This window comes from Symphalangus syndactylus, chromosome 5 (genome assembly GCF_028878055.3).
Source record: "Symphalangus syndactylus isolate Jambi chromosome 5, NHGRI_mSymSyn1-v2.1_pri, whole genome shotgun sequence".
In the NCBI taxonomy this organism is placed as follows: Eukaryota; Metazoa; Chordata; class Mammalia; order Primates; family Hylobatidae; genus Symphalangus; species Symphalangus syndactylus.
In genome coordinates, this window is record NC_072427.2 from 5,319,664 (window position 1) to 5,346,974 (window position 27,311).

Consider the following 27,311-nt stretch of genomic DNA (forward strand, 5'->3'; position numbering starts at 1 on the left):
GTGCGGCCGCGGGACCGCGGACAAAGCTGCAGTGTGGTCGGGAGCGCGGGGCCGGGAGCGGGAGGCCGGCCCGGGGGCAGGAAGGGCGTGGCCGTGGGGGTGCAGCGCGGACGGTCACTGCGGGACGAACGTGCGCAGCGTGGAGTCTGGGGGCCGAGAAGCCCCCACCGCAAGGCCGGCTCCTGAGATTCGCGCGCCGGCGCCGCGGTGCAGGAACCGGCCGCCCTCGCGGGGACGCCCTTGCGCCGGGTGCTGGGTGCGGATAACGGGCCGGAGCCCACGCCCCCTCCGCCCGCCAGCTCCGGTCCCAGACCGCGCGGGCGGGGCGCCCGGGAAGACTTTTTTTTTTTTCTGGTCAAACTTTGGCCACGTGAACCGCCCCTCATTCACTTTTGCGCCAATCGCGCGGCGCGGACGGATCCCGAGAGGGGCCACGGTTCGCCGCCGGCGGGGCCGCCTCATAACGCGCCGTGCGTGACGTGAGGGGCTCCTGTGGCGATGGCGAGCTGAGCCGGAGGATGTGCAGCGGCGGCGCCGGCCACGAACAGGACGGGGGCAGGCGCCGTGCGAGCCGAGCCGAGCCAGCCGGGGGACGCGGGCGGGGCGGGGCGGGGGCCCGGACTTGGCTGCCGCTGCGGTCGCCGTCGTGCCGGCCCCGCGTCCCCGCGCGCGAGCGGGAGGAGCCGCCGCCGCCGCCACCTCACGCCGCAGCCGCCGCCAGCGCGCGCCGGGCATGGTCCCCTCTTAAAGGCGCAGGCCGCGGCGGCGGGGACGGGCGTGCGGAACAAAGCGCCGGCGCGGGGCCTGCGGGCGGCTCGGGGGCCGCGATGGGCGCGGCGGGCCCGCGGCGGCTGCGGCGCTGCCCGGGCCGGGCCTCGCGGCGCTAGGGCGGGCTGGCCTCCGCGGGCGGGGGCGGCGGGCTGAGGGCGCGCGGAGGCTGCGGCCGGGCGGGCGGAGGGGCAAGGCATGGCCGCGCGGGGTCGGCGCGCCTGGCTCAGCGTGCTGCTCGGGCTCGTCCTGGGCTTCGTGCTGGCGTCGCGGCTCGTCCTGCCCCGAGCTTCCGAGCTGAAGCGAGCGGGTCCGCGGCGCCGCGCCAGCCCCGAGGGCTGCAGGTCCGGGCAGGCGGCGGCTTCCCAGGCCGGCGGGGCGCGCGGCGATGCGCGCGGGGCGCAGCTGTGGCCGCCCGGCTCGGACCCGGAGGGCGGCCCGCGCGACAGGAACTTTCTCTTCGTGGGAGTCATGACCGCCCAGAAATACCTGCAGACCCGCGCCGTGGCCGCCTACAGGTGAGCCCCTGCTCCCCGGGCACCGCCTCCTGCGTCCGGCATCCCGGCGGCTGGCATCCCGGGTCCTCTCCGGGCTCTCGCCTCCGCCCGCTTCCTAGGCCCTTCCCGGGCCTCCGGTGGGATCGGGTTGCCTCTCGGGAGATGCCGGGCCGAGGGAGAAAAGGTCAGAGGCGGGATGGTGAGCGCAGCGCTCCAGATCATGGCCTTTGGGGTCAGATGGACCAGTGTGGCCTCGCTGGGTGTGCCTCTCACCCTGATTAAGGCACTTAGCTTTACAGATCGAAGCTTCTCGTTAAAAGGGCCCGACAGATCGGGTCTCCCTCATAATGTTGGAGAACTCATATCACAGTACCTGATAGTGGAGGCAGTTGGGGCTGATATTGGATTCCCTAAAATGTGCACCTTTGTCCTTGCAAAGCTAGAGCCCGTGTACGTTAATCTAGTTCTAGAACCTTTCCACATCATACTCTCACATTTCGCAGTTGGAGGCACTCCTATATATGAAAGAGAATGCCCGCAGCACATTGGACCACACCAGTCTGTTGAGTAAAAAGAGAGAGAACCTTGGGGAAAAGCAGTTCTTGGCCCTTGGTAGATTCAGTGGAAAACTGCATTCTGGTGTTAATTAGTTCAGCTTGGTGGTGTATGCATGTTATCCAGTAACTGGGCTCTAGTTGGCCAAATGAGTCATAAAAGCAGCTGGAATCGTGTTCAGGTTTAACAAAGGGATTAGCCAATGTAGTCTTTAGAAGGGAGATGGTTTTGGAATGGCTGGCATGGTTAGAATCAGATTTGTATTGGAGTGAATTTGAAGTTGGAGAGGGTTGTAGACTCAATAAAGGGATTCGATGGAAACCCTGTATGTGTGAAGTATAGAAACACTTACTGTATGGATAAAGTTTGGGTCTTATCCAGCCACAGAGCAAACCCATGTGGGGAATGGTTTTAGAGCATCAATGGTCTGGGAATGAAATTTCAGAGCAGCCAGTGCTGAGCCAGGCTAAGCTGGTTGCTGTTTGTTCTTATAACCAATACCTTTACACTTCAGTTTTTAAATGCAGTCTTGGTCAGATTTTTCAGGCCCTAGATGTTGTGAGGGGAAAAGCATATATGGTCTCCCTTGCCTTTAAGGGAGAAAGAAAAGGACTGAGAAAGGTGAAAGTGGTCTTCAGTGACCGCCCCTTGAATGGCTTGATCCCCATTCCTGCACATTTCCTTTAGGGTCCTGCTTAAGTCCAGAGCCCACATTCCGCCAGGAAGGGTCCTGAGTGGCTTGAAAAGCTTAGAATGCAGGTATTGTAAATACAGACTAATGCAGGCCGGGCGCTGTGGCTCACGCCTGTAATCCTAGCACTTTCGGAGGCCGAGGCGGGCGGATCGCCTGAGGTCAGGAGTTCGACACCAGCCTGACCAATATGGTGAAACCCCGTCTGTACTCAAGAGCACAAAAATTAGCCGGGCGTGGTGGTGTGCACCTGTAGTCCCAGCCAGTCAGGAGGCTGAGGCAGGAGAATCGCTTGAACCCAGGAGGCGGAGGTTGCAGTGAGCCAAGATCATGCCACTGCACTCCAGCCTGGGCTACAGAGTGAGACTCCATCTCAAAAAAAATAAATAAATAAAAATCTATCGATTGATCGATAGGTAGATAGAGATACATAGACTAATGCAGCGATTTGGGAACCAGCAGATCAGGATTCTCACACAGATCTACCTTGCATTACCTGAGGTTTTATGGGATTTTTTTTTTTGACCAGAGAAACAGCCGCATCAGAAATCGAGGATGAGCCATATAAATTATTTACAGCATGGTGTTGAAAGTAAATCCACATGACTCTAGTGTGGTGACAGACCATGTGAAATCACAGTTTTGAGGACAGTTACCAAACTAGTTAGTACAAATACTAAATTAGGTGACTCCCTTATCTCCCCCATGCCCCCTGAACAAATGCGTTTTCATGGTTACGGTATCAATATATTCAAATCAGTGGGGGGCCTAATGCACCAGCAATACTCACAAAATGTAATTCAGGCCGGGCGCGGTGGCTAACGCCTGTAATCCCAGCAGTTTGGGAGGCTGAGGCGGGCGGATCACGAGGTCAGGAGATCGAGACCATCCTGGCTAACACGGTGAAACTCCGTCTCTACTAAAAATACAAAAAGATAGCCGGGCGTGGTGGCGGGCGCCTGTAGTCCCAGCTACTTGGGAGGCTGAGGTAGGAGAATGGTGTAAACCCAGGAGGCGGAGGTTGCTGTGAGCCGAGATTGCGCCACTGCACTCCAGCCTGGGGGGCAGAGCGAGACTCCGTCTCAAAAAAAAAAAAGAAAAAGAAAAAGAAAATGTAATGCAAACTAGAACTACTGTTTCACACTTGGAGATGTTTTCCAAACTCGAGCTTAACGCTCTTACTTTTGGCCTCCTTTCCACATCTCTTCCCTCATCTTTTTCTGGATGTAAGATTTAATCTCATTGTTTATTTATTTTTATTTTTTTCAGGTAGTTAGGGGAAAGCAGAAACAAGTTTGCCCCCAGGCCAGGTTCTCCCTTTATTTTGACACCTGCCTTTCTGAGAAAGGAAAACGCCTACCAGGAGATAGTGTCCAGCTAGTGTCACTCCAGCTTTCTCACATAAATTTCCTTTTCTCTCTCAGATCTTAAGAAGTCAGAGTGCGTGGAGCCTGGAGGCGGACCTGCCCTGCCTGTTAGGGTCCTTTGGCTCTCGCCTGCCAACCCTGTGTTTAGACTGACTGCAGGAGTTGGCACAAGACGAGTTTAGCCTTAAGGCTAAAAGTTAAGGAACTTTTGGGGAAGGCCTCAATTGGGATGGAGGTTATAGGGTATAACATATGATTACAGTTTTACTGTGCTCTGCAGCCCAGGCCGAAAGTCCGCAGTGAGCTCTTAAGTTGGAAATTCCATGCACAGTTCAGTATAAAAGCAAGCTTGACTCTTCTAGCACAAAGCAGAACTAAGGTTTGGAAATCGATGTGCTGAGCTTTACATTTCTCCTGAAAGATAGATTCATTCTTTATCTTAAAGAAAACTCTAGTTTTGTTTTTTAAGAAAAACAAACAACTGTTGTTTGGCTTATAGATGAAGGAGATGCCAGCACTTTCAGTAAGATGATACTTTGGTGTAGAATACTGAAAATGTCAGAATTTAGGTCTAGGGACTAGTAGCTAGCAACCTCTTCATTCCAACGACTCTGAGATCCAGAAAGGGGCTAAAAACGCTTTTGAAAATCCAAGGAGATACGCCCGTCCACACCAAAGGCACTGCACTTTGATGATAGAACATCTCCATCATTACATATTTTTACTTTCTAGACCTGCTGTCTGCTTGAGGGGTGGATGGGGGCCACCAAAATATAGCACGGCAGTGACAGCTGATAGCAGACAAGAAACAGATTTTTCAAAGCAGGCGAGACAAAACTCAAAATGTAGCAGGTGAGAGACCAGCCAGGGCTGACCTTTGGAGGCCCTGAGTGACACAGTAGCTGTTAATAGGAGTCATCCTGATTCATTACTTAGGATCCATTTCTTTGTAAAGCACATGCATGCATGGCCCATCTGGGCCCCGACCCTGAGTCCTGGGGGACACTGCAATACACGGCTTGCTGTCATGTTCTTTAGTCAGAGGGACGGCACTAAAAAGAGGGTTTCTGCTAGTCATGGGTGCTGTAGAGAAAACAGAACAGGGTTGCGGCGGGCAGGTGTGTCCTCTCTGTGTTAGGTGATTAGGGAAGAGTTTGGAGAGAGTGGCATTTGGACTGAGATCTGATCATGAAGAGCCAGTTGTGTGAATATCATTGATGAGCATCAGGGCCAAGGAAGCACTGGGAAGCCCCAAGGCAGGGACCGGCTTGGAAAGGAACACCAGGAAGGCCAGTAAAAGAAAAGGAAGGGGCTTGCTAGTATCCAGTCTTGTAAAGTTTCATTCTAAGTGAATTAGAAAGCCACTGGAGGGTTTATGCAGGAAAAGGAGGTGAGTAGCTGGGGTTCTGTAAATTAACACATAAAATAATTTATTTTGACTCATCTGCAAATTTGTATTCTAGGTAATTTTGCTTTAAAATGGTACTGTGATTCCTCTGAAGTCATTTATTATGGGAATTAAGGACAGCTTGTCAGAACCTCTGGGTTTCTTGTGTCTTGCATTACCAGCTGCAATTCATATTTTTACCATATTTAAATGTTTTCTTCTTAGTTGTGTTCTGTGATATATGGAAGGGAAATGTTGATGTAGTTCAGTCTATGTCTTTCCCTTTCTGATTTTAGTTTTCTCTACCCCAGGTTCACAGTTACTGCCCTGGAGAGATTTTTAAAGATAACATTTCCCTCCTAATTCTAGAAAGTGTAGAAATCAACTCAACTTTATTTTTTCCCCAAATAGTATGTGGTCACAGCACCACGTACCGTTGACTAAGTTCTCATTTCCCTATCAATTTGAAATGCCATCTTCATCATGCTCAGAATTCTTGGGTATGTTTCTGGACTTCGTGTTTCGTTCCATTGATCTTTCTGTCTGTTCTTGTGCCAGTACCACCCATTGGAATTATTGGAGGTTGAATAATATTTTAATATCCGGTGGACAAGTTCCCTTTTGTTATTCATCTGCTTCAAACATTTCTTGGCTACACTTACCTTTTCTTGCTGAGAGAGTTTTTATGCTATTTAGATTTTTTTTAATCAACATTTTGATAAAAAGAAAAAGCCACACATATTTTGCTTATTCGTCCATTTTTATGCCCAGAACCTTGAGCTAATCCAACACCTTTTGTTTGTTTTGGTTCTTACCCTCTCTGGGCTGAAGATGGGGAATAGTTTTGTTCTTTTTTATGTTGTCAGAAGAAAGAGGTGGATGGTTTCCCTTCTGTGCACCAAGATTGAACAAGGGCACCATTAAAGATTAGCATCAGTCTGTAGGGGACTGTGGGAAGAAAGTTTGAGAAGCATTACCTTGAGATATAGGAATCTTATATCAAGGTACTCTTACCAGTTAATGATCTCTTCCTAATGCTTTAAATGAAGACGGACTGTTCCTTTACCAACCTTAATGAGATCCTCCTACCTTATAAATCTGAATTCATTTCCTTATTTCTTGAGCTAAGTAAACCATGTTTATCTTGAAACAGTTCAGAGCAGTCCTCACTTTCTTAGGTAGAATTCAACTTGGCAAACATTTATACAGAAGGCTTTTCCATATAAAATCCAAATAATCAACCTGTAAGTGAACTTTTGGAGCGCCAAGTCGTTTCAGATTATTAATTTCCTGTAGGAGACTAGGGAACGATGTGGCTCTGAAAATGAGTGTAGTTTTTTATGTCATGGTTCAAGATCTTGATACCCTCAAACAGAATATTCCAGGGATAGCTATGGCTGTCAGTAGGGGGTTGTGCCTGATTGTTTTCATTGCATCGGCAGCTTCACTTTCCCCTGTCCATTAACTAAGCTGCTGTTTATTAACAGTAGATTGCTAATACAGGGCCCTAGTCTCTGCAGAGTTCATAGTCTCAGAAGGAAACGAGTGATGGTATTGGTTGATGAGGGCTGTCAAGGGGCCCGAACTAATCACTGTGGGGGAACAGAAGAAGGAGGCTTACACCCAGTGGGTGAATGGATCAAGAAATGCCTCACCCACACTCCCACCCTTTTTTTACCCACTAGCTGAGTCTTGGAAGATGAAGAGGTGTTTTTGAGGCAGAGACAACTACAGGTTTTCTACAACATGACGTGGCAGGAATTAGTGAATGACCGACGGGAAAGGCCAGCTCCTTGGGGCTGGGTGTAGGCTGTGGGTGGTAGAGTGGTGGGCAGGGACATGGAAGGTCTGCGCTCCACGCTCTATGTGGTTGCTGTCCAGATCTATTGGTGACATTTCAGCAGGACAGTAGCCTGATGGGATGTGTGTTTTGGAAGATCAGCCCAGCGGTATTGCTACTGCAGAGGGTGGCTAGAGTTGGTCAAGTACCGGTACCTAGCTAGAGTTGGACAGGACCGGTACCTGTTGAGGGACACTTGGGTAGCATTTATCAAGAAGTCTAAAAGACAGCTCTCTTGAGGTCTAGCAATTCCTCTAGAATTTTTTCCAGAGGAATTTTAAAGGTGTGCTTAAATGTGTACATGTGAAGTGGAAATTTCAGGTATCTTAGGTGTCCTGCTTTAGGAGATAAGGACCAAAATTGACTAACTGATTCATCGTACTGTGGTCTGCATCTCTAACAATTAAAAATGGTGTGGCTGAAATACTTTTATTGATTTGAAGAGAGGTTCAGAATATACTTAAGTGAAAGTAAGCTGTAAAACGGTGTGGCCAGTACAAAGCCCTTTGTGTTTAAAGTAAAACGAAAGTGTATGTTCGTGTAGCGTAGAAAAGGAAACAAAAGGAGGTACTCACTGTGATGTCAAATGATCTTTTACATTCTTCTTAGCACTTTTCTATATATTCTAGTTTTCCTACAGTAAGCAGTTATTTTGTAATAAAGCTACAGTAAAACCACAAAAAGATGTCAGCTCTAAGAGAAACCGCATTCCATTTTGAGCACGTTAGGCTGCTGGTGTGGAGGTCCGCTAGGCACAGAGCTGCAGCCCATTCTTGTTTCAGTCAGTTACCATTAATTCTGTCCTGAAGTGACAGAATTAGTTTAGCGCACATTTACTTGGTTAGTGTTACGACTGTTTTCCTCAGTTACCGTAACTTCATGCTTCCGGGTGATACTAGGAAGAATCTGCTGGCAGTATTTTCAATGCAGGGGCCCCAGCTTTTGTATCTTAATGTAAATACTCAGTGCTTCCACCTGTTGTTGATGCCTTTTTGGCTTCTGGTTCCAGGTGGCATTGGGGGAACAAGAAAAGCTAGCTACAGTTTACAAGTACAAGCTGTCTATCTTCTCACCTGACTTCAGTGTCATCTCTGAAGCGTTTATAGCTACAGCATCTATTCTGTTTTCTGTGGTTTTTTTTTTTTTTGAGACGGAGTTTCGCTTTGTCGCCCAGGCTGGAGTGCAGTGGTGTGATCTCCGCTCACTGCAAGCTCCGCCTCCCGGGTTCACGCCATTCTCCTGCCTCAGCCTCCCGAGTAGCTGGGACTACAGGCGCCCGCCACTACACCCAGCTAATTTTTTTTGTATTTTTAGTAGAGATGGGGTTTCACCGTGTTAGCCAGGATGGTCTCAATCTCCTGAACTCGTGACCCGTCCGCCTCAGCCTCCCGAAGTGCTGGCATTACAGGCGCGAGCCACCGCGCCCGGCTGCTACAGCATTTATTCTATAGACAAGTACATTTTCTGGATGGTTAAAAGTAAGGTACCGTCTACTCTGATTTGGTGTCAAGTTGGTGCTTGTGAACCAGAAGCCTGAGGATTATTGACAGTGTAGGTGTTGAGGCCATTGAAGTTGTGGTTTTCTAGGCGGACCATAGGCGCAAAGGCTGTTATACTTTGCTTGGCGTGTTTCTGATGGTAGTGTCTGCAGATAATTGGGCAAAATTTAGAGTAGCACATGGATCCAGACACAGAATGTGGCCTCAGAAGCTAACGTTGGAATCAAGTTTTCTGGCCTTCAGTTAAATCTAGCCCAAGCACTGCAAAGTTGTCCTTGACCGGCAGGTTTTGTCCAGGTTTTCAAGTCACCAAGCCATGCATGCTGAGAGTGGGTCTGAAAGTGGTTGAAGTGTGTGTAAGGCTGGTCTCCTTATCCACGATGACTGTTTGTCCAGCCTTAGCAGTGTCCGTGAGACTGGAAAAGTGATGTGGGTGATCACCTGGGAGGCGCGTGTGTGGGATGGAAAGCCAGTGTGGAGGCTGTAGGGCTAGGGTGGCTGGTGACCGTGGTTAGGTGGGCTTCATACAGGGCAGTGCCTCAGTCCAGGAAGACAGTGATTTGCAAAGTGATCGGCCAGAATAAGTTCAGGGTGGTTTAATTGTTTGCATTAAACAATGCTGATTTTTGGTTCATGTGGATCATTAAGAATTAGTCGCATATTTATACTTTTAAGGGTACGGCAGCGATATGCAAATTATATAAAGTAGCGCTCCAACACTTTCAAGCTTTGGAAATGTCTCATGAGATCAGAATTTGTCTTCTGTCATTTACACTCCAAATTTTAATTCTTAGGTTTCAAAAGTGCCTATTTGTGGTTTCTGTTCCCATTGTTTGCTGTGAACCTGGGGGCTCACAGGGCGGGCTCCTCGTAGCTCTTAATACCTTGGAAGGCCATCTGGGCTTGTGCCCAGGCCATTGTCGAAGTGGGAAGCTGTAATCCACCCTGCCAACAGCTTAATTAAGAAAAAAGGGCTCTTCACTGCGTGCTTTCCCCTCAAGTCTGTTTTTCAGGATGGACAGTAAGGAGTGTAATTTGGTTTTTCTTTTAAAATAATCTTCCCACCATTCACAACCTCTGTTCTATTTTCCCACCTCCTTTCAAAAAGGACTTGAGATTGGACAGGTCATAAGGACGTGCACGATGAGACAGTTAAAGGTTTTGAAAGAGGAAACCACATACCCGGAAACCACATGCACAGAAGTGGGAAACTGCAGCTGTGAATGCATTTGCTGCAGAGCTCTTGGGACCAAGGCAGAAGACGGAGATGAGGGATTGCACAGTGTTTGCAGCACCCTGCCACGGGGGGTTCCTTCCAGCCGAGGCGAGGTCCCTGGCATCACTTGGTGGCCTTGAAAGACCTCTGCCTTTTCTCGAGGCTGTGGCTCTGACTGGCAGCACAGTCGTGGCCTCCGTGGCCTCTTTTTGGAGGATGAACTTGGACTGCTGCCCCATCACCCTGTGCTTCCTGTAAGGATGCCTCCATCATTGACCTCGGGAGAAGTTTCCCTCAGACCTTAGTATCTGAAAGAGTTTCTACACTTAACCCTGAACAGTAGGACACAGTCTCGTGACTTCTCATGGCTGCCTGCTGAATAGTTTGTAGCTGAATTGGGGCCCACCACTAGCAAATCCATAGGTCACATGACGGCAGGTAGGTCTCAGCACATGAGCACTTTGCAGTTGAAGTGGTGACTCCTGAGAGTGCTCTCACTGAGTCAGGGTTTGCCCCGGGCAGGGCAGCCCCCACCAGGATTTGCCTTTTGTTCGTTGCTTAAGGGTTTTCTACTCTTACTTTTCTTTGGTCTCCTTTTCTTGCTGATTTTTCTCATCCTGTATGCATTTTGGTTAAGTTGTCGTAAATCCCTTCTGTAACAGGTGAGAATGCAAATACAGCTGGCCCTGTTATCTGCTACATCTGTGGATTCCACCATCCATGGATTGAAAATATTTGGGGGGAAAAACAATAAAAAATAACACAATAATAAAAATAATACAAATAAATACAATATAGTATAACGACTATTTACATAACATTTACACTGTATTAGGTATTACAAGTAATCTAGAGATGATTTAAAGTATACAGGAGGATATGTGAAGGTTTAAGCAAATACTGCACCATTTTATATCAGGGACTTCAGCATCTGTGGATTTTGGGGTCCTGGGATCATTCCCTGTTGGATACTAAGGAACAGCTGTATATACACTTAATTCCTATTATCCATCAGTTCTACACAGAGAAAAACCCATATCCTCCCTTCTTTAACTTCCAAGATGATTTTATCATGAGTCCTTTCAAACTTACTGCCACGTATCCATCAGACAGCACATGTAATAGTGATTTTGGGGAACTCACAGAAAATCTCCCCACCTTTTTAATGGTAAATAGTAGAATAACTATTAAAGCTTAAAAATCACAATCGAAACGACTCAGTCTTACTCCATTTTTCTTTCAGTTTTTCTTGTTGGATAAAATAACGTTTTATTACGAAAGTAAAAATTCTCTGTTGTTACATGTTTTGATTTCTTTGGTTGCTTGTTAGCCTCAAAGCTTTTGCCCAGTTAAAACTTTTTTTCTAACCCTAAATATACCTGTTGCAGAAAACTTAGAAAATTTAGAAAACACAAAGAAGACTATTGGTCGGGCGCGATGCCTTCTGCCTGTAATCCCAGCACTTTGGGAGGCTGAGGCGGGCGGATCACAAGGTCAGGAGTTCGAGACCAGCCTGACCAACATGGTGAAACCCTGTCTTGACTATAAGTACAAAAATCAGCTGGGCGTGGTGGCAGGTGCCTGTAATCCCAGCTACTCGGGAGGCTGAGGCAGGAGAATTGTTTGAACCCAGGAGACAGAGGTTGCAGTGAAATCACACCATTGCCCTCTAGCCTTGGTGACAGGGCCAGACTCCATCTCAGAAAACAAAAAAAAAGACTATTAAATCCTTTCTGGTTTTCCCATCCAAAAATAACCACGGCGAATACTTTGGGGGTGGAGTTGTACGTTATTTTATTTTTGTATATGTACTTTTGTTCCCTTGGTAAGCCACATCACAAGTATATACTGTTGCCTGCTTTTTAAACTTACCCGTATATTATGAGTATTTACCGAGGACAAGAGTCATGCTATAGATGCAGTTTTGTACAGAAGTGTATTTTATGTAGTTTTTCTTAAAACAACACTGAATAGAAACGGAGACTGTGATATTAACCCATTTATGCCTAGAGTTCCCCTATTGGAACGCTAAGCTTTGGGGAGTTATTTATATCCTGCTCAGGGTCATCACCAAGGTCTGATTTTTTTCCACACAAAAAAATCGCAACCTCCAACGTAAATGGGTTAAGTCCTAACCAGCAAAGGCATTCCTTAGCTAAGCTAATATTGGTCCAGCTGAATTACTTAACTGTGATTTAACTCAGTGTAGGAATAGCGTTTAGAAACCTAGAGTGATGGAAGATTCACTTGGCACTCTCAAGTTTCAGCTGTCTTATCTGGGCTTGAGCAGGAGTTGGATATCAGTTCGTTGAAAATGAGCTTTTTCTGGCAAGGGCTCTGCAAACGTTTTGTCGTTTCAATTAAGTGAGAGTTCTTTGCTCCCGGTAACAAATGTGTTGATGGCAAAGCTGACGTTTGCTTATGAAAATGAAGGAACTGGACCTGTTGATACTGCAGAAGAGGGGACAGCTTGCTTCTTCGGGAGCATTCCCTTCAACTATTTGAAATTATTAATGCATCCCCTCCTCCTTCCTCAGGATGGCGGTGAATCACGATTCATGTTCCAGAACTTGTTCACTTTGTGGAGCTCTTTAAGTTAAAGGACCCTAATTGAAAAGATTATAATTTCTTAAGATTGGAGGGTTTACAAAGACTTGACATTGAGAGATTTCCCTCAAACCAACCACCAGTCATTTAGAACAGAAAAGGACAACATGAGGTTTTTCCCTGAGTTACCTAAAAAGGAACAGATAATAATTGGGTGGAGTTACCATAAAACTGTGGGGTTGAGGTTAGACTGTTTTTAAAATTAATTGGTTTCTCTTCTTGGGCAAATTACACCATTTCAGTCATAGTTGAGGCATTAATTGCGTACGTGCTGGTTGTACTGCTGGGGCCTCCTTCGCTGTATTCTTCCTGGGGGGACACATGGGAAGCAGGGCCAGACTAAAAGGAAGTTTCATCCTCAGTCTAATAGGAAAGTTTCTGGTGTTCTACAGCAAAAAAACTTGTGAAATTTAAAGTCTTAGACTTCTTTCCTGTAACATTGTCTGAAGTTGATAGTAAAACAGGATTTCAATACATAGCTTGAGGCTCGGGTTTTTAGCCAGAAATGTAAGAAGCATTTTCCACATTACCTTTGCTCCGTGTAGTCCTGAGACTGACTAGTTCACGTGAAGCCCACACTTTCCTGTCTTCCTTTTCCTTTCAATACCTTATTTGATTTGCAAACTTTTGTCTTCCTTAATAATAAGTCATACTTACATAGTGCCAGGCAGGCTTCTAAGCTCTTTACAGAGAACTCAATTTAACCCTCACAGCAACCCCCGTTTACAGACAAGGAAACTGAGGCACAGAGTAACTTGTATCAAAGTGGAGCTGGGATTCTCACCCGCATGGTCTGATTCCAGAGCCAGCTCTTGACCGCAATGCTGTAGATTGCCTCCTTAGTTGGTTGTTCTTTGAAGGCAGGAATTGTCTCACCCACCCCATCTCCCAAATAACATTATAGTGTTTTAGTATTTTCATGGATTCCTAGGTTGAAAATTTCTCAAAGATACAAGATAGAAATGATTTCTGACCTTTTGCAAACACATGCAGCACCATTAAGTCACTTATTGTACATGAGTGGGCAGTATTCAATCCACACATTTATTGACCTCTATTATGTGCCAAGCACTGAAATTATTTACATTTTCAAAGAATTGTTGTGACTGCCAAATGAAAAACATTTCTCTATAAAGAGAGCATTATCGGGCTCCTCGACTTGAATGGGGGGTCATTGCACTATAATTTTGTCCTTACTAACTTCCCAAGGCTGGAGGAGTTCTGAGAAGTTATCTCCCCTCCATATGTCACCACATCAGAAGACTATGTATAGCGTGTCACACATTCACACGTTGTCGCATTTGCAAAAGGACTTGTCCCTTTGTAGGTGGGATTGGTTTTTCTTTAAATTAATTGCTGCATCTCTATGTTTATTCTACATCCTTTTTCTTCAGGAGAATACCCTTTGTGAAGATAAGTGCAGTACCTAGAACAGTATCTTAATAACCGTGGAATGAATGAATGGGCTGAATTTGTTTTTTGTAGTTGTTGTTCTTTGTTAATGAGTTATTTAAGTGGCGTAAGAATACGGGTCCATTTTAAATCCATAGGCACTAAGGGAAAACATTAACAACACCATCTTGTATCCATTCTGTGATTTTGACATCTCAGAAATTAGGATGCATTTTATGGGATTCTGATTGGCAGATGGTGCATCTTCCAGTTAACATCCTACATTTGATGAAAAAAGGTATATATTTAATCCTTGCACTTTTTGAGAGGCGTATTGGCAGAAAGTTGAATTCCGTTGAATTTTGCCTCTACTTGAAAGAGATACATTCGAAGTTGTTTTGTATTCCTCATATTTGGGTTTGGAAGAGAAATAAAAGCCAGTCATTTGTTTTCCAAGTACTTCATTGTAAGTTCTTTTTAAAATTACAAAAGTAAAATATTTAGAATCTCAGTTTTACAAGATGAAAAAAGTTCTGGAAATGGATGGTGGCGATGGTTTCACAACACTCAACGCTGCTGAACTTTACATTTAGAAATGGTTAAGATGATAAGTTTTATGTATATTTTATCACAATTAAAAAAAACGAGTAATATGATACTTATGCAGTTGTCCTTCAATGTAGAGATGCATAGAATAAAAAGTGAAAGTCACCTTTGTCCACACACATTCCAGCTCCTCCCAGTTTTCCTCCTTGTGTACCTCTTCCCCAGAGATTTGTTGTGTATCTTTTCAGATATTTCTCTCCTAAGACTTTCCCTTAAAGATGTGTGGGGGTTTCATTGATCCTTCAAGTAATTTTTCACTATAATAAATACACTTGTAACAGGTAAAATGAAAAATATTTGAGAGAACATCATTTGATAACTGCTTTTTTGATTTTAGGATTAAATTTACTATTTTATTTATTCTCCATGATACATTTTTCTTGGAAGTAGTCTGTATAAATGAATTATTGTAGCCAAACAACTTTAGATCTTAATACAGAACGTGAAGAAAGTAGTTGGGAAAGTGCGACACGATAGCCTTAAATTAGCTGCTCAGCAGAAGCAGCCTTTATGTGGTTTCCTTGCAGTTGACCACTCATCTTCCCTCTGTTGATGGGCAACCGTTGTCTCTTAAACCCGGATCTGGGCTGCTGCAGTAGTTTACTCAGTGGCCTTCCTGTGTCCACTCTGGCTTCCTTCGGCCCTCGTCTCCATTCCTAGGGAGTTCAAAATGTGTGAGCCTTAATCTTGTCTTCTGCTGCATTCCCTCTAGAGGTTTCCTGTGGCTCTTGCATCATAGAGGCCTGCATCTCTAGTGTACTCTGCCAGGCCCTGCACATTTGCCTCTGTTTTTTTTTTTTTTTTTTTTTGAGATGGAGTCTTGCTCTTTTGTCCAGGCTGGAGTGCAGTGGTGCGATCTCGGCTCATTGCAACCTCTGCCTCCTGGGTTCAAGCAGTTCTCCTGCCTCAGCCTCCTGAGTAGCAGGGATTACAGGCACACGCCACCATGCCCGGATAAATTTTGTATTTTTTTTTTTTTTTTTTTAGTAGAGATAGGGTTTCACCATGTTGGCCAGGCTGGTCTTGAACTCCTGACCTTGTGATCTGCCTGCCTCAGCCTCCCAAAGTGCTGGGATTACAGGCATAAGCCACTGTGCCCGGCCACATTTGCCTCTCTATTAGTCCATTCTCATACTGCTGATAAAGACATACCAAAATAGGTAATTTGTAAAGAAACAGAGGGTTTTTTTTTATTATTTTATTTATTTATTTTTTGAGATGGAGTCTCACTCTGTCGCCCAGGCTGGAGTGCAGTGGCGCAATCTTGGCTCACTGCAAGCTCCGCCTTCCGGGTTCATGCCATTCTCCTGCCTCAGCCTCACGAGTAGCTGGGACTACAGGCGCCCGCCACCACCCCCGGCTAATTTTGTTTTTGTATTTTTAGTAGAGACCGGGTTTCACCGAGTTAGACAGGATGGTCTCGATCTCCTGACCTCATGATCCGCCCGCCTCCCAAAGTGCTGGGATTACAGGCTTGAGCCACCACGCCTGGCCCAGAAAAAGATTTAATGGACTCACAGTTCCATGTAGCTGAGGAGGCCTCACAATCATGGCAGAAAGTGAAAGGCACGTCTTACTTGGTGGCAGACGAGAGAATGAGAGCCAAGCAAAAAGGGAAACCCCTTGTGAAACTATGAGATCTCATGAGACTCACTCACCACCATGAGAACTGTGTAGGGGAAGCTGCCCTCCAACCATGAGATCTCATGAGACTCACTCACCACCATGAGAACCGTGTGGGGGAAGCTGCCCCCGTGATTCACTTACCTTCCTCTGGGTCCCTCCCGCAACGTGTGGGAACTGTGGGAGCTGTCATTCAAGATGAGATTTGGGTGGGGACACAGCCAAATGGTATCAGCCTTCTTCCTCGCCTCATGACAGCGCTCTCGTGCCCTGCCTTCCTTGATGTTTACCCTGTTTCAGGGGAAGGCTCCCTGTTTGTTGGTCTAGCTCATGTCCTGTGCTCTGCCCTCTGGGAGTCTGCCCTCTGGGAGTACTTCTCTTCGTTCGTAATAATATGTACCTTAGTCTCATGGTTCTGGTGTCTGTCTCTCCTGATGTCCTCTCTGTGAGTTGGGGACCACGTTTTTGTTCACCACCGCATCCCTTTAGCTTAGCACATACTTGGCACTTGGTTCAAAGAAAATTTTTTGAGTGAACCATTTGATTTTGTTTTTTGTTTTATAGAGCTGAGAAGTTTTTAGGTAGGGAGTTGATAGTATCACAAAATTAATCTGTATACCCAGACCTTGGTCCCCTGGCAGTTTGGTTTTCAGCCATGACTAAAACTTAGTTATCCTAGAACAGTTTTAACACTTCTTCATTTTTTGTTGACGTTCTTTTGAAAATTAATTTAGACTTTGCAATACCCGGTAACCTGGGCTTTCATTAACAGGAACCAAGCAGGCCAAGTAGCTTTTTATCATTCCATTGAACACAGCGATACAAAATGAGCAGATACGTGAATTCCTGAAAATCAGCTTGGAATAAACTGTTCTCTAACTGATGTTTATTTTAATTCCAGAACGTGGTCCAAGACAATTCCTGGGAAAGTTCAGTTCTTCTCAAGTGAGGGTTCTGACACGTCTATACCAATTCCAGTAGTGCCACTACGGGGTGTGGACGACTCCTACCCGCCCCAGAAGAAGTCCTTCATGATGCTCAAGTACATGCACGACCACTACTTGGACAAGTATGAATGGTTTATGAGAGCAGATGATGACGTGTACATCAAAGGAGACCGTCTGGAGAACTTCCTGAGGAGTTTGAATAGCAGCGAGCCCCTCTTTCTTGGGCAGACAGGCCTGGGCACCACGGAAGAAATGGGAAAACTGGCCCTCGAGCCTGGTGAGAACTTCTGCATGGGGGGGCCTGGCGTGATCATGAGCCGGGAGGTGCTTCGGAGAATGGTGCCGCACATTGGCGAGTGTCTCCGGGAGATGTACACCACCCATGAGGACGTGGAGGTGGGAAGATGTGTCCGGAGGTTTGCAGGGGTGCAGTGTGTCTGGTCTTATGAGGTAAGAACAGAATTCTTCGCCATGGGAAAAACTTAATTTTGTCAGTTTTGTCATTAGTTCTGAGCGTATCATAGGAAACTAGAGCTGATATCCTCTTCAAGGGTTAAAGTTGGTATTATTCTACATTTTTAGCCTTAGATTAAAAAAAAAATTCACTTCCCCTTTATTACCTTTTCTTGGCTTTGAGTGCATATATTCTGTACTTTTCTTATCCCCCAGAGAGAGTCTTGCTTTGTCTGCCAGGCTGGAGTGCAGTGGCACGATCTCGGCTTACTGCAACCTCTGCCTCCTGGGTTCAAGCAGTTCTCTTGCCTCAGCCTCCCAAGTAGCTAGGATTACAGGCAGGCGCCACCAACGCTAGGCTAATTTTTGTATTCTTAGAGACAAGGTTTCACCATGCTGGCCAAGCTGGTCTCGAACTCTTGACCTTGTGATCTGCCTGCCTCAGCCTCCCAAAGTGCTGGGATTACCAGCATGAGCCACTGCGCCCGGCTCTTCCATACTTTTGTCCTAATACTTAGTTAATAAATAATGGCATTTGGGGCCTAAAGAAAAGATAATGGGTTGCTGATGGTCACGGTGATATTTTCTTGATTATCCAGAAAATCATCTTGTCTGACATCTGCTGATTCCACAGATGTAATTGCAAGAATGTAGGATATCTCCCTATTTGTTTTCGCAAGGGCCTGGCTCTTCTCATCTGGTCGTAATGACCTACACAGATTACAAACTTCGTGTTTTGAATTTATAAAAGGAATCATGATGTAAAAAAGCCAATAGCATTTGACTTTGCATTTGTTGTGTACCTTGACTTTTCAGATAGTTACTTTAATCTGCGAGTTTACAATATAGTTGTTGCTTTCAGAATAGTTGTCACACAGCTCCTGAGTTACCGTGACACATAAATGAAATTTGCCGAAGGAAGTCTGCTTGTAGATGTTTTCTCTGTAGCAGCTCTAAGAAGATGAGTTGGCTTTGCACTTTCCTCTGTTGTTACTGCTCCCTTTGCCTGCAGTTTGCAGAATCTGATACCAGTTAATGGTGAAAAAAATTATTTAGGTTGTGTTGTCTTTAGGTTGATAAACTCCTGGCAGTTGTGAGGAGCAGAGGGAATTGCTAGATCTTTTGCCTAAGAAAAAATACACTTTCTAATATGAACTGTTAGCTTTTTTTCTGAACTAATTTTCTAAAGCACGTACCTGAGTGAAAGAGCGGTATTCTTGTCTGTACCTGTCCACCCCCAGACTTGCTTTTAAATGTCTGCTAATCACTCTTATTTCTTTTTTGTTTGAACTTTAGGGAAGTGGACATTTTCAAGCATACCGGAAGTGGTCATGTAATTTTTAATTATAAAGTCACAAAGATACATTTTAAATCCTAAATGTGATCTTGAGTGAACTCTTCAGTCCCTGTGTGCCTTACACTGTCCCCCCAACCCCAGCACATAGGGGATGGCTCACTGGGCCTACGGGATCTCTCTGTTGTCACGGATTTTTGCAGCGAGGAAAGCCGTTTGAGGATTTCACGCTGTTTTAAGCAGAATACAGCTGGCAATATTTCTGCATTTTTCCCCATCCTAATTAAGTAGTTATAACCTTGACATATTTCATTATGGTTAAAATATGTAACACATTGTATATTTTGGAACACTTTCCCCTGACCATCATCTGCGAGAAGCCAACTTTGTTGCTGGAATCATAGAAGACAGACCTTCTTTTGGGAGAGAATTTTTAAAAGTATATCTTAGTGTGGTCGTGCTGTTACATACTGCTGGACAGACACCAACAGAGCCAGTCTCTTGAGTTTGATCAAGAACTTGGGTTTAGCATTAGTGCCAAGATGTAGTTAGAACTTGTCATCCTGGGGCTGCAGGGGTGGGAGGCCATTTTGGAGATGGTTTTCCTCTGACATGAGGTAATTACAAAAGGTTTCTGATGGCGTGCGAAGGGGTGCATGGAATGATCCTGTCTGGACACTTGGAGCCCCCTCTTAGGCTTGGTGCATCCTGTCAGCGGCCTCATCAGCTAAAGGGACCTGGTTGGTGAGGAGGTCTCCTCCCTGGGTAGTTCCCTGTCTCCCTGCCTTGGGAGGTGGGTCAGGGACAGCAGCAAGGCTCTCCCTGGGAGTGTGGTTATTGGGCCTGCTGCCGCTCTGCATTTCTTTAAATGCCCTGTGGTGACAGAACTTTGACCGAATGCTGCAGGCTTTTCCTCAGGGGCTTGTGCTACAGGGCCCTCCCACCTGCAGTGCCCAGAGCTCTCTTTTTCTCCTGTGAGCTGCCTTGCCTGTTCTTAGTCTTGGCCCATATTTCTGCTGAAATGTTGTCTGTCTTACGGTTTTGTTGAAGTGCTTTATTCTGGATAGAGTATCTTTTCTCAGACTGTGACTTATCTTTTCACCTTAACTGTGGGATTTTTATTGTACACGAATAGTGAATCTAAGTGCAATCTAATGCATCATTCTTTTCCTTTATGGTTTATGCTTTTGTGCCTTGTTTAAGAAATTCTTCCCTTCTTAGGTCACGAATTTTTTTCCCCTGTGTGTTTTCTTATATTTTTAAAGTGTTCCCTTTCACATGTAGTTCTTCATTATAATTTTAAGAATTCATCTATTGGAACACTTACCATCTTATTAGACCTTTGAGTTCTATTTTTTTTCTTTTTGTTTTTATAAAGTTTTAAGTGCTTCTAACCTAAGTTGTTACTAGGTTTATCACTGTGTTCCCCAGTCAGGTAAGATTAATCCTTCGTGTGGATGAGGAACTTTTATTAAACTTCCTGTAAATCTAGTTTCCCCATTAAGGTTCACATTATGGGAAATTATTGAGGTGGAGTCTTATGTTAAAGACAATTATGTTAAGCTTTGGGACTTGGAAGGTACTTATTTTGCCCTGTTATAAGCCTAGCCAGAAGGTATAGTTGTTTTTGCCGAGTAGAAATAATACCTTGGAATAACACTTAGGTAATTAAAATGACTTGTGAGGAACAACTGTCAAAACCAAAGTCTAGATTCATTTCTAAACTTGCTTTGATAATTATTGGTGGTTATTAAATAGCCTTGAGAACTTTGTTTGGAAATAACGTTAAACTCACAAAAAGTCACAGGAGAGTGAGAGTGTAGGCCTTGAGGCTGGAGAAGAGCTGAGAGGAGCTCAGCTCCTGGTTCCCCTTGCCACATGGTGTCAGCAATATTGACTCAACTCAGGTGAGGTTTTTTTGAGAATTATTATTGAAAAATTTGAAATAGGAATTCATTTTATCAAGGCAAATACATGAAAAGCTATACTACTCTTTAGAGGGAACAAAAAGAAAATTGACAAGTAAACCTACTCATTTTGTCTTTAACTTTCGAGCTGACGTGTACTATACGTATGGAAAAGTGCATGGGTCATAAGCGTAGAGCTCAGTGGATTTTCACAGACTGCACGCAGGCAACCAGTAGATCTTTCTTTTATTATTTTCTCATATTTGACTGGGGTGAGGGTGTAGACAGTAATCATTATTAATGAAATGTGGAGATAGGCAAAGGTGGATTTGACAACTTTAAAATGTTAATTGTTTTTAACAGCCAACACTGTCGCGTGGCTCAAAATTCAGAAGTGCAAAGGGCTTATAGGAATACGTCTTCCTTCAGCCCCTGGGCTTCCACTGTGAATTAGCCACCACGGTGCCTCAGGTTTCCTGTGTATCGTATCGTATACAAGCAAGTTTCTACGCCTCTCCCCATTTACATGAATGGTAGCGTAATACTTACTATCTGTGTCTTGGAAGATTTCCCATTTGGTAAATAAAAGAAATTCGTCTTTTTGATGGACATTCAGGCTATTTCCAGTTCTTTCAGCAGTGTTTCTAGGCAGTCATTGAGCCCAAGCCTCCTCAGCCTTTGTCACATCGTGACATTGACTCAATTCACTCACGCTGAGGAGCCTGTCTCCACGGGCTGCTGTTACCCCAATCCCTAGCTCCTGTCCCCTCCACCACACCCCTACAGTCCCATACCACTCTAGACCTGGAAGGATTGTTATCTGGGCACAAGTGGAACTTGTTCATGTTACGCCCGCACACCAAAATATACCAGCTATGAAGCTCTGAGTTAGCCAGTAAGTACTTGTTAAGGGTTCATTAATGAGCCCAGAACTGCCCTCCAAATTGGTAGGGAAGTTGCAAAAGATTGAAACATGAATGGCTGCCTTTTTCTCCCTCAAGGACTTCAGAGTAGTTGAGGAGACAAAGACCATGTGTTCATGAAACAGTTGAAGAGAAATTAAACATATGAAACCCTGTGATACTGATTTTAAATATAAAACAGTACAGGGAAGGCTGAAATGGATAATGTTCTTTTTATGGGGAGGCATATATCATCAAGGGAAATTGGAGTTTGCAGCAAAATGTGTAAAAAGATAAAATCTTCCTTGTTAGTCTGTCTTATAAAGGAATGTTGAACATCCGTATACCGGAAGCCTGGGGTATTTTTCCCTTTAATAATAGAAGAAATAATGTTTCTTTTTTTTTTTTTTTTTTTTTTTGAGACGGAGTCTTTCTCTGTCCCCCAGGCTGGAGTGCAGTGGCGTGATCTCGGCTCACTGCAGGCTCCGCCTCCCGGGTTCACGCCATTCTCCTGCCTCAGCCTCCCGAGTAGCTGGGGCTACAGGCGCCTGCCAACACGCCTGGCTAATTTTTTGTATTTTTAGTAGAGACAGGGTTTCACCGTGTTTGCCAGGATGGTCTCGATCTCCTGACCTCGTGATCCGCCCGCCTCAGCCTCCCAAAGTGCTGGGATTACAGGCTTGAGCCACCGCGCCCGGCCAATGTTTCTTTTTTAAAAAAAAGATTGACACGTTATAACTGTACTTACATATTTATGGAGTATGGTTTAATGTATTCATGTATATGTTGTATAATGATCAAATCAGGAAGATTGACATGTCCATCACCTCAGGAGAGGTTTTTGAATGTTCTCTCCACAAAGAAATAATTTTTCTTGACGTCGTGTTGTCATGGAGATGATTTGTGTTCCAGTAGTTCCTTCCTCACTCATTTAGGCTGCCCATTAAACTTGCAGGTCTGAGAACCAGGCAGACCCTCAGTGGCTAGGTGTCCTAAAGAGTGAGCGCTAATGCTGCATGTTCTATCCATCATCAAAAGTGGGGTATTTATTAGGGCCAGGTGTGGTGGCTCAGCACTTTGGGAGGCCAGGGTGGGTGGATCACCTGAGGTCAGGAATTCAAGACCAGCCTGGCCAACATGGTGAAACCTCGTCTCTACTAAAAATACAAAAATTAGCCGGGCATAGTGGCGGGCGCCTGTAGTCCTAGTTACTCTGGAGGCTGAGGCAGGAGAATCACTTGAACCTGGGGAGCAGAGGTTGAAGTGAGCCGAGATCACGCCACTTCACTCCAGCCTGGGCAAAGAGCAAAACTCCGTCTCAAAAAAAAAAAAAAAAAAGTGGGATATCGTAGTCTCTAATATCATCATTATTATTTTTGAGTCAGAGTCTCGCTCTGTCACCCAGGCTGGAGTGCAGTGGCATGACCTCAGCTCACTGCAACCTCTGCCTCCTGGGTTCAAGCAATTCTCGGGCCTCAGTCTCCTGCGTACCTGGGATCACAGGAGTGTGCCACCTGCGTACCTGGGATCACAGGAGTGTGCCACCTGCGTACCTGGGATCACAGGAGTGTGCCACCTGCGTACCTGGGATCACAGGAGTGTGCCACCTGCGTACCTGGGATCAAAGGAGTGTGCCACCTGCGTACCTGGGATCACAGGAGTGTGCCACCTGCGTACCTGGGATCACAGGAGTGTGCCACCTGTGTACCTGGATCACAGGAGTGTGCTACCTGCATACCTGGGATCACAGGAGTGTGCCACCACACCCAGCTAAATTTTGTATTTTTATTAGGAATGGGGTTTCACCATGTTGACCAGGCTGGTCTTGAACTCCTGGCATCAGGTGATCTGCCTGGTTCAGCCTCCCAGAATGCTGGGATCAGAGGTGTGAGCCACTGTACCTAGTCTGAAGTCTCTAATGTTATTGTTGAATTGTCTATTTCTTCCTTCAATTCTGTCAGGTTTTTCTCCTTTTATTTCAGGGCTGTGTTTTGGGATGTATATATGTTTATATTTGTTATACCTGCTTGATGGATAGACACTTTTATCATTATAAAATTCCTTCTTTGTCTCTAGTAACAATTTTTGTCTGAAGTCTGTTTTGTCTGATATTAGTATAATGACTCCAGCTCTCTTGGTTACCATTTGCATGGTATATCTTTTTTCATCCTTTTACTTTCAGCTTGTTTGTGTCTTTGAATGTAAAGTGTGTCTGTCATGAAGACAGCATATAGTTGGATCGTTGAAAAAATGCATTCTGCCAATATTGCCTAATAATTGGGGTATTTAATTAATTTGCATTTAATATAATTACTGAGAGAGGAGGACTTATGTCTGCCATTTTGCTGTTTTCTGTATGTCATACCTTTGTTTTTCTGTTACTCCAATACTACCTTTTTTATTACCTAGTGTACCATTGTAATTCCCTTGTCATTTCTTTTACTGCATTTTTTAGTAGTTGCCTTGGGGATGAATATCTTACCTGATAATTTAGTTCCAATTAATACCAACTTAATAACAACAGTAAACACAAGATTTGCTCATGTGTAGCTGTGTTGTGTCCTCTCTTTGTGCTTTTGTTGTCAAATAAATTTTATCTTTATACATTGTATGCCAGTCAACAGAGATTTATAATAATTGCTTTATGCACTTGTCTTTTAAATCAGATCAGAGAAAAAAGGAATTACAAATAAAAAATACACTTATCCCCTTTTTTACCTGTGGAGTTACCCTCATGGGGCTTCCTACTCATGCCTGTTTGAGTTACTGTATAATGTTCTTTCCTTTCAGCCTGAAAGACTTCCTTTAATATTTTTTATAGAGCAAGTTTGCTAGAGATGAATTCTGTTTATTTCTCTTGGAATGTCCTAATTTCTCCTTCACTTGTTTCCTAATTTCTCCTTCACTTTTGAAGGACATATTTGTTGGATATAGAATTCTTGGTTGCCAATCTTTTTTCCTTTTATCACTTTGAATGGATGCTTTCTGGCCTTCATGGTTTCTGATAAGAAATCAGTTGTTAATCTTATTGAGGATCCTTTGTATGTCATGAGTTGCTTTTCTTGCTACTCTTAAGATTCTCTTTGGCTTTCAACAGTTTGATTAGGATGTGTCTAGGTGATCCCTTTGAGTTTATCATACCTGGAGTTTGTTGTGTCTCTTGGATATGTGGCTTGTTTTTCATCAAATTTGGAGATTTTTCACTTATTATTTCTTGAGTATTTCTGCCCGTTTCTGTTTCTGTTTTCCTTTGGAATGCCCATCATGCTGTGTTCTACTCATTTTTACTCCTGTTTTCTTTCTCACACTAGATAATTGCAACGGCCTACCTTCAGTTTCATGGATTCTTTCCTCTGCCTGTTCAAATCTGTTGTGATATTTTCATTTCAGATATTGTACTTTTCAACTCCATAATTTCTGTTTGGCTCATTAAAAATACAAATAATTTCTGTCTCTGTGTTGGCTGCTTTTCCCCCCTTTGTGTGGGCTGTACTTTCTTGTTTCTTTGATATCTCATAATTTTTTTTTTTTGGAAACTGGACATTTACTTACTGTTACTTAAATGTGACAACTCTTGAAATCACATTCTACCCCTTCTTCAGGGATGTTGTTGCTGAGTTTTGTTGTTTGTTTAGTGTCTTTTCAGAACCAGTTGCGTACAGTGTATTTTTTTTTGTATGTGGCCACTGAAGTCTCTACATGATTTGCTTAGTGCTTAGCTAATGACTGGACAGAGATTTCCTTAGATGCCTGGAACTAAAAAGTTTCTGACTGTTTGCTGAGGGGCTATGTATACATGTTGGTGCTTGCCCTGAACACTCACCAGGCATTTGACAACGCTGCCTTAACCTTCACTTAACTACTTGCTTGTGCAGAGCTTAGGGCCTTCTTGGATCTTTGCTGAACCTGCCCACACCCCCACACATGCATGTGACCTTGTAGATTCCCAGGAGTAATATATTGAAGCTTTTTCAAAACCCCATATCGCATCTTATTCTCTGCTTTTCTTTTTAAGCTTTTTATTTAGCCTGTTTTGTTTGTTTGTTTGTTCCCCCACCCCCGCATTTATGGTTAGCCATCCCCTTGGGCAGTGCAGTATTCAACAATTGTCTGTGATTGTTTTTGACCAGCCCCCTTTCCCCTTCCAAGAAGCTGTTTGCAGTAGGAACATTCTGAGTCAGGTCAAATAAAGACAACATTGCAGGGTCTTCCAGGGAACCACCAGATAGGTCAGATAATGACAGTTCTTTGGGAATGGGGCTTTGAAGGAGCTCCAGCCCCTCTTTGGCCCCTCTAGTGGCTTCCAGGCTGCTGGTTTTTGCTGTGATTGTAGCCTGTTGTTTTCAAGGCTAGAGCAGAAAACACACCGGAAATAGGGCAAATTAAAATGCCACAAAGCTTACTGTTACCAAAATTTTTGTCTTTTTTTTTGTATAAATACTGTCTGGATTACTGCAAATCTTTAATATCCAGAGTCCTGAAAAAGTTGTCTCTGCCCATTTTTGTCAGTGTTTGCTTTACTTTCAGGGCAGACAGAATTTTTGGAGGTCTTCACTCTGCCATTTTCACTGATGTCACCTAAGAGCATCCATTGTGGGGCCTTAGCTCCACAGCTTAACTGGTGCTTTTTATAATTAGATGAATTAGGCTGAGTGTTGCCTTATACTCTGTTTAAGAAGTCAGGGTATTGTGCTCTAAAAATTAGAAAGACTTCCAACCAATTAGTGACAATATTCACATACATTCATTTCAAAAATAAATTTTGGACATCTGTAGCAAGACACTGTGCTAGCTGGGGACACAGCAGTGCAGAAAGCCAAGACCATGGTCTCATCTATGCTGGTGGAGCAAGGTGGGATGCCGTGAGACAAGACAATACAGAGGAGTATGTGTGGTATGTTTAGGACATAGCACAGTGGCCAGCATGAGTGGAGTGACGAGGCAGAGTGGGGCGAAGGGTAAGGCCAGACAGCACCAGAGTTGAGGGGAGGCAGAGAATGCTGAGGACATTGGTTTGGGCACAAATAGGCCTGACTTGAATCATGGTGCTTCATTCAGCTTTGTTCTTCACTAGCTGTGTGGTCTTGGGCAGCGAGTTACCTGACTCCCCTGAACCTTAATTTCCTTATAGATGGGGTGAGGGTAGAAATTGTCTACATTATAGGGTGGTTCCAAGGATAAATTGAGATGATGCATGTTACCTATTACCATAGCTCATGTTTGGGACAGGTGAGTGCTTGCTTGTGAAATGTGAGGGCTACGGGAAACTATCCTCAAGTATCTGAGAAGCAAAGCCCTTCAGATCTCATTCCCTGAGACCACCACATAGATTTCGATCTATACAAACAAATACTGGAATATGCTTTGTAGTAACACTGTAGTCTTAGAATCTCATGTTTTTGTTTTTACAATTTAGGGAAGACTATTTTGACAGAACCAATCATGGTTTACCTAAAATGGATGTGTTTGTTGCTTTGGATCTGTGATTATTTTGTTGGCAAAACAAACCTTCTCCAGGTACATGAACATCTCTGGAATGGTTTCACCACTGGGTATATCCGTATTAGATGAGATGATGAAAACAAAGAACTTTCAGCCAGGGGTTAAACTGACAAACACCTTAAAGCTAAAACTATATATTTTAAAACATCTTTTGTTTCTGTAATTGATGATTTCACAAATGTTCATGTGGTCTGGTTATAAGCCTTCTTAAGCCTCAGCTTTTGTTAGTTGCCATGAACTGTAACTCCAGATTTATTT

At 44.6% G+C, this 27,311-nt stretch overlaps 1 protein-coding gene across 2 annotated transcripts in view; it reads left to right on the top strand.

Moving 5' to 3' along the window:
* Positions 1-920: 920 nt before the first annotated feature.
* The window catches only part of CHSY1 (chondroitin sulfate synthase 1), a 74,310-nt gene continuing 47,919 nt past the window's right edge, over positions 921-27,311 (top strand). The window contains exons 1-2 of one of the 2 annotated variants that reach the window (XM_055277049.2): positions 921-1,286; positions 16,950-17,445. In XM_055277049.2, coding sequence (XP_055133024.1) covers positions 967-1,286; positions 16,950-17,445 — 816 coding nt within the window. In that variant the 5' untranslated portion in view covers positions 921-966. Of the gene's footprint in view, positions 1,287-9,478; positions 10,259-16,949; positions 17,446-27,311 lie in introns of those variants that run through there. The other variant, XM_063640042.1, reaches the window with a different exon arrangement.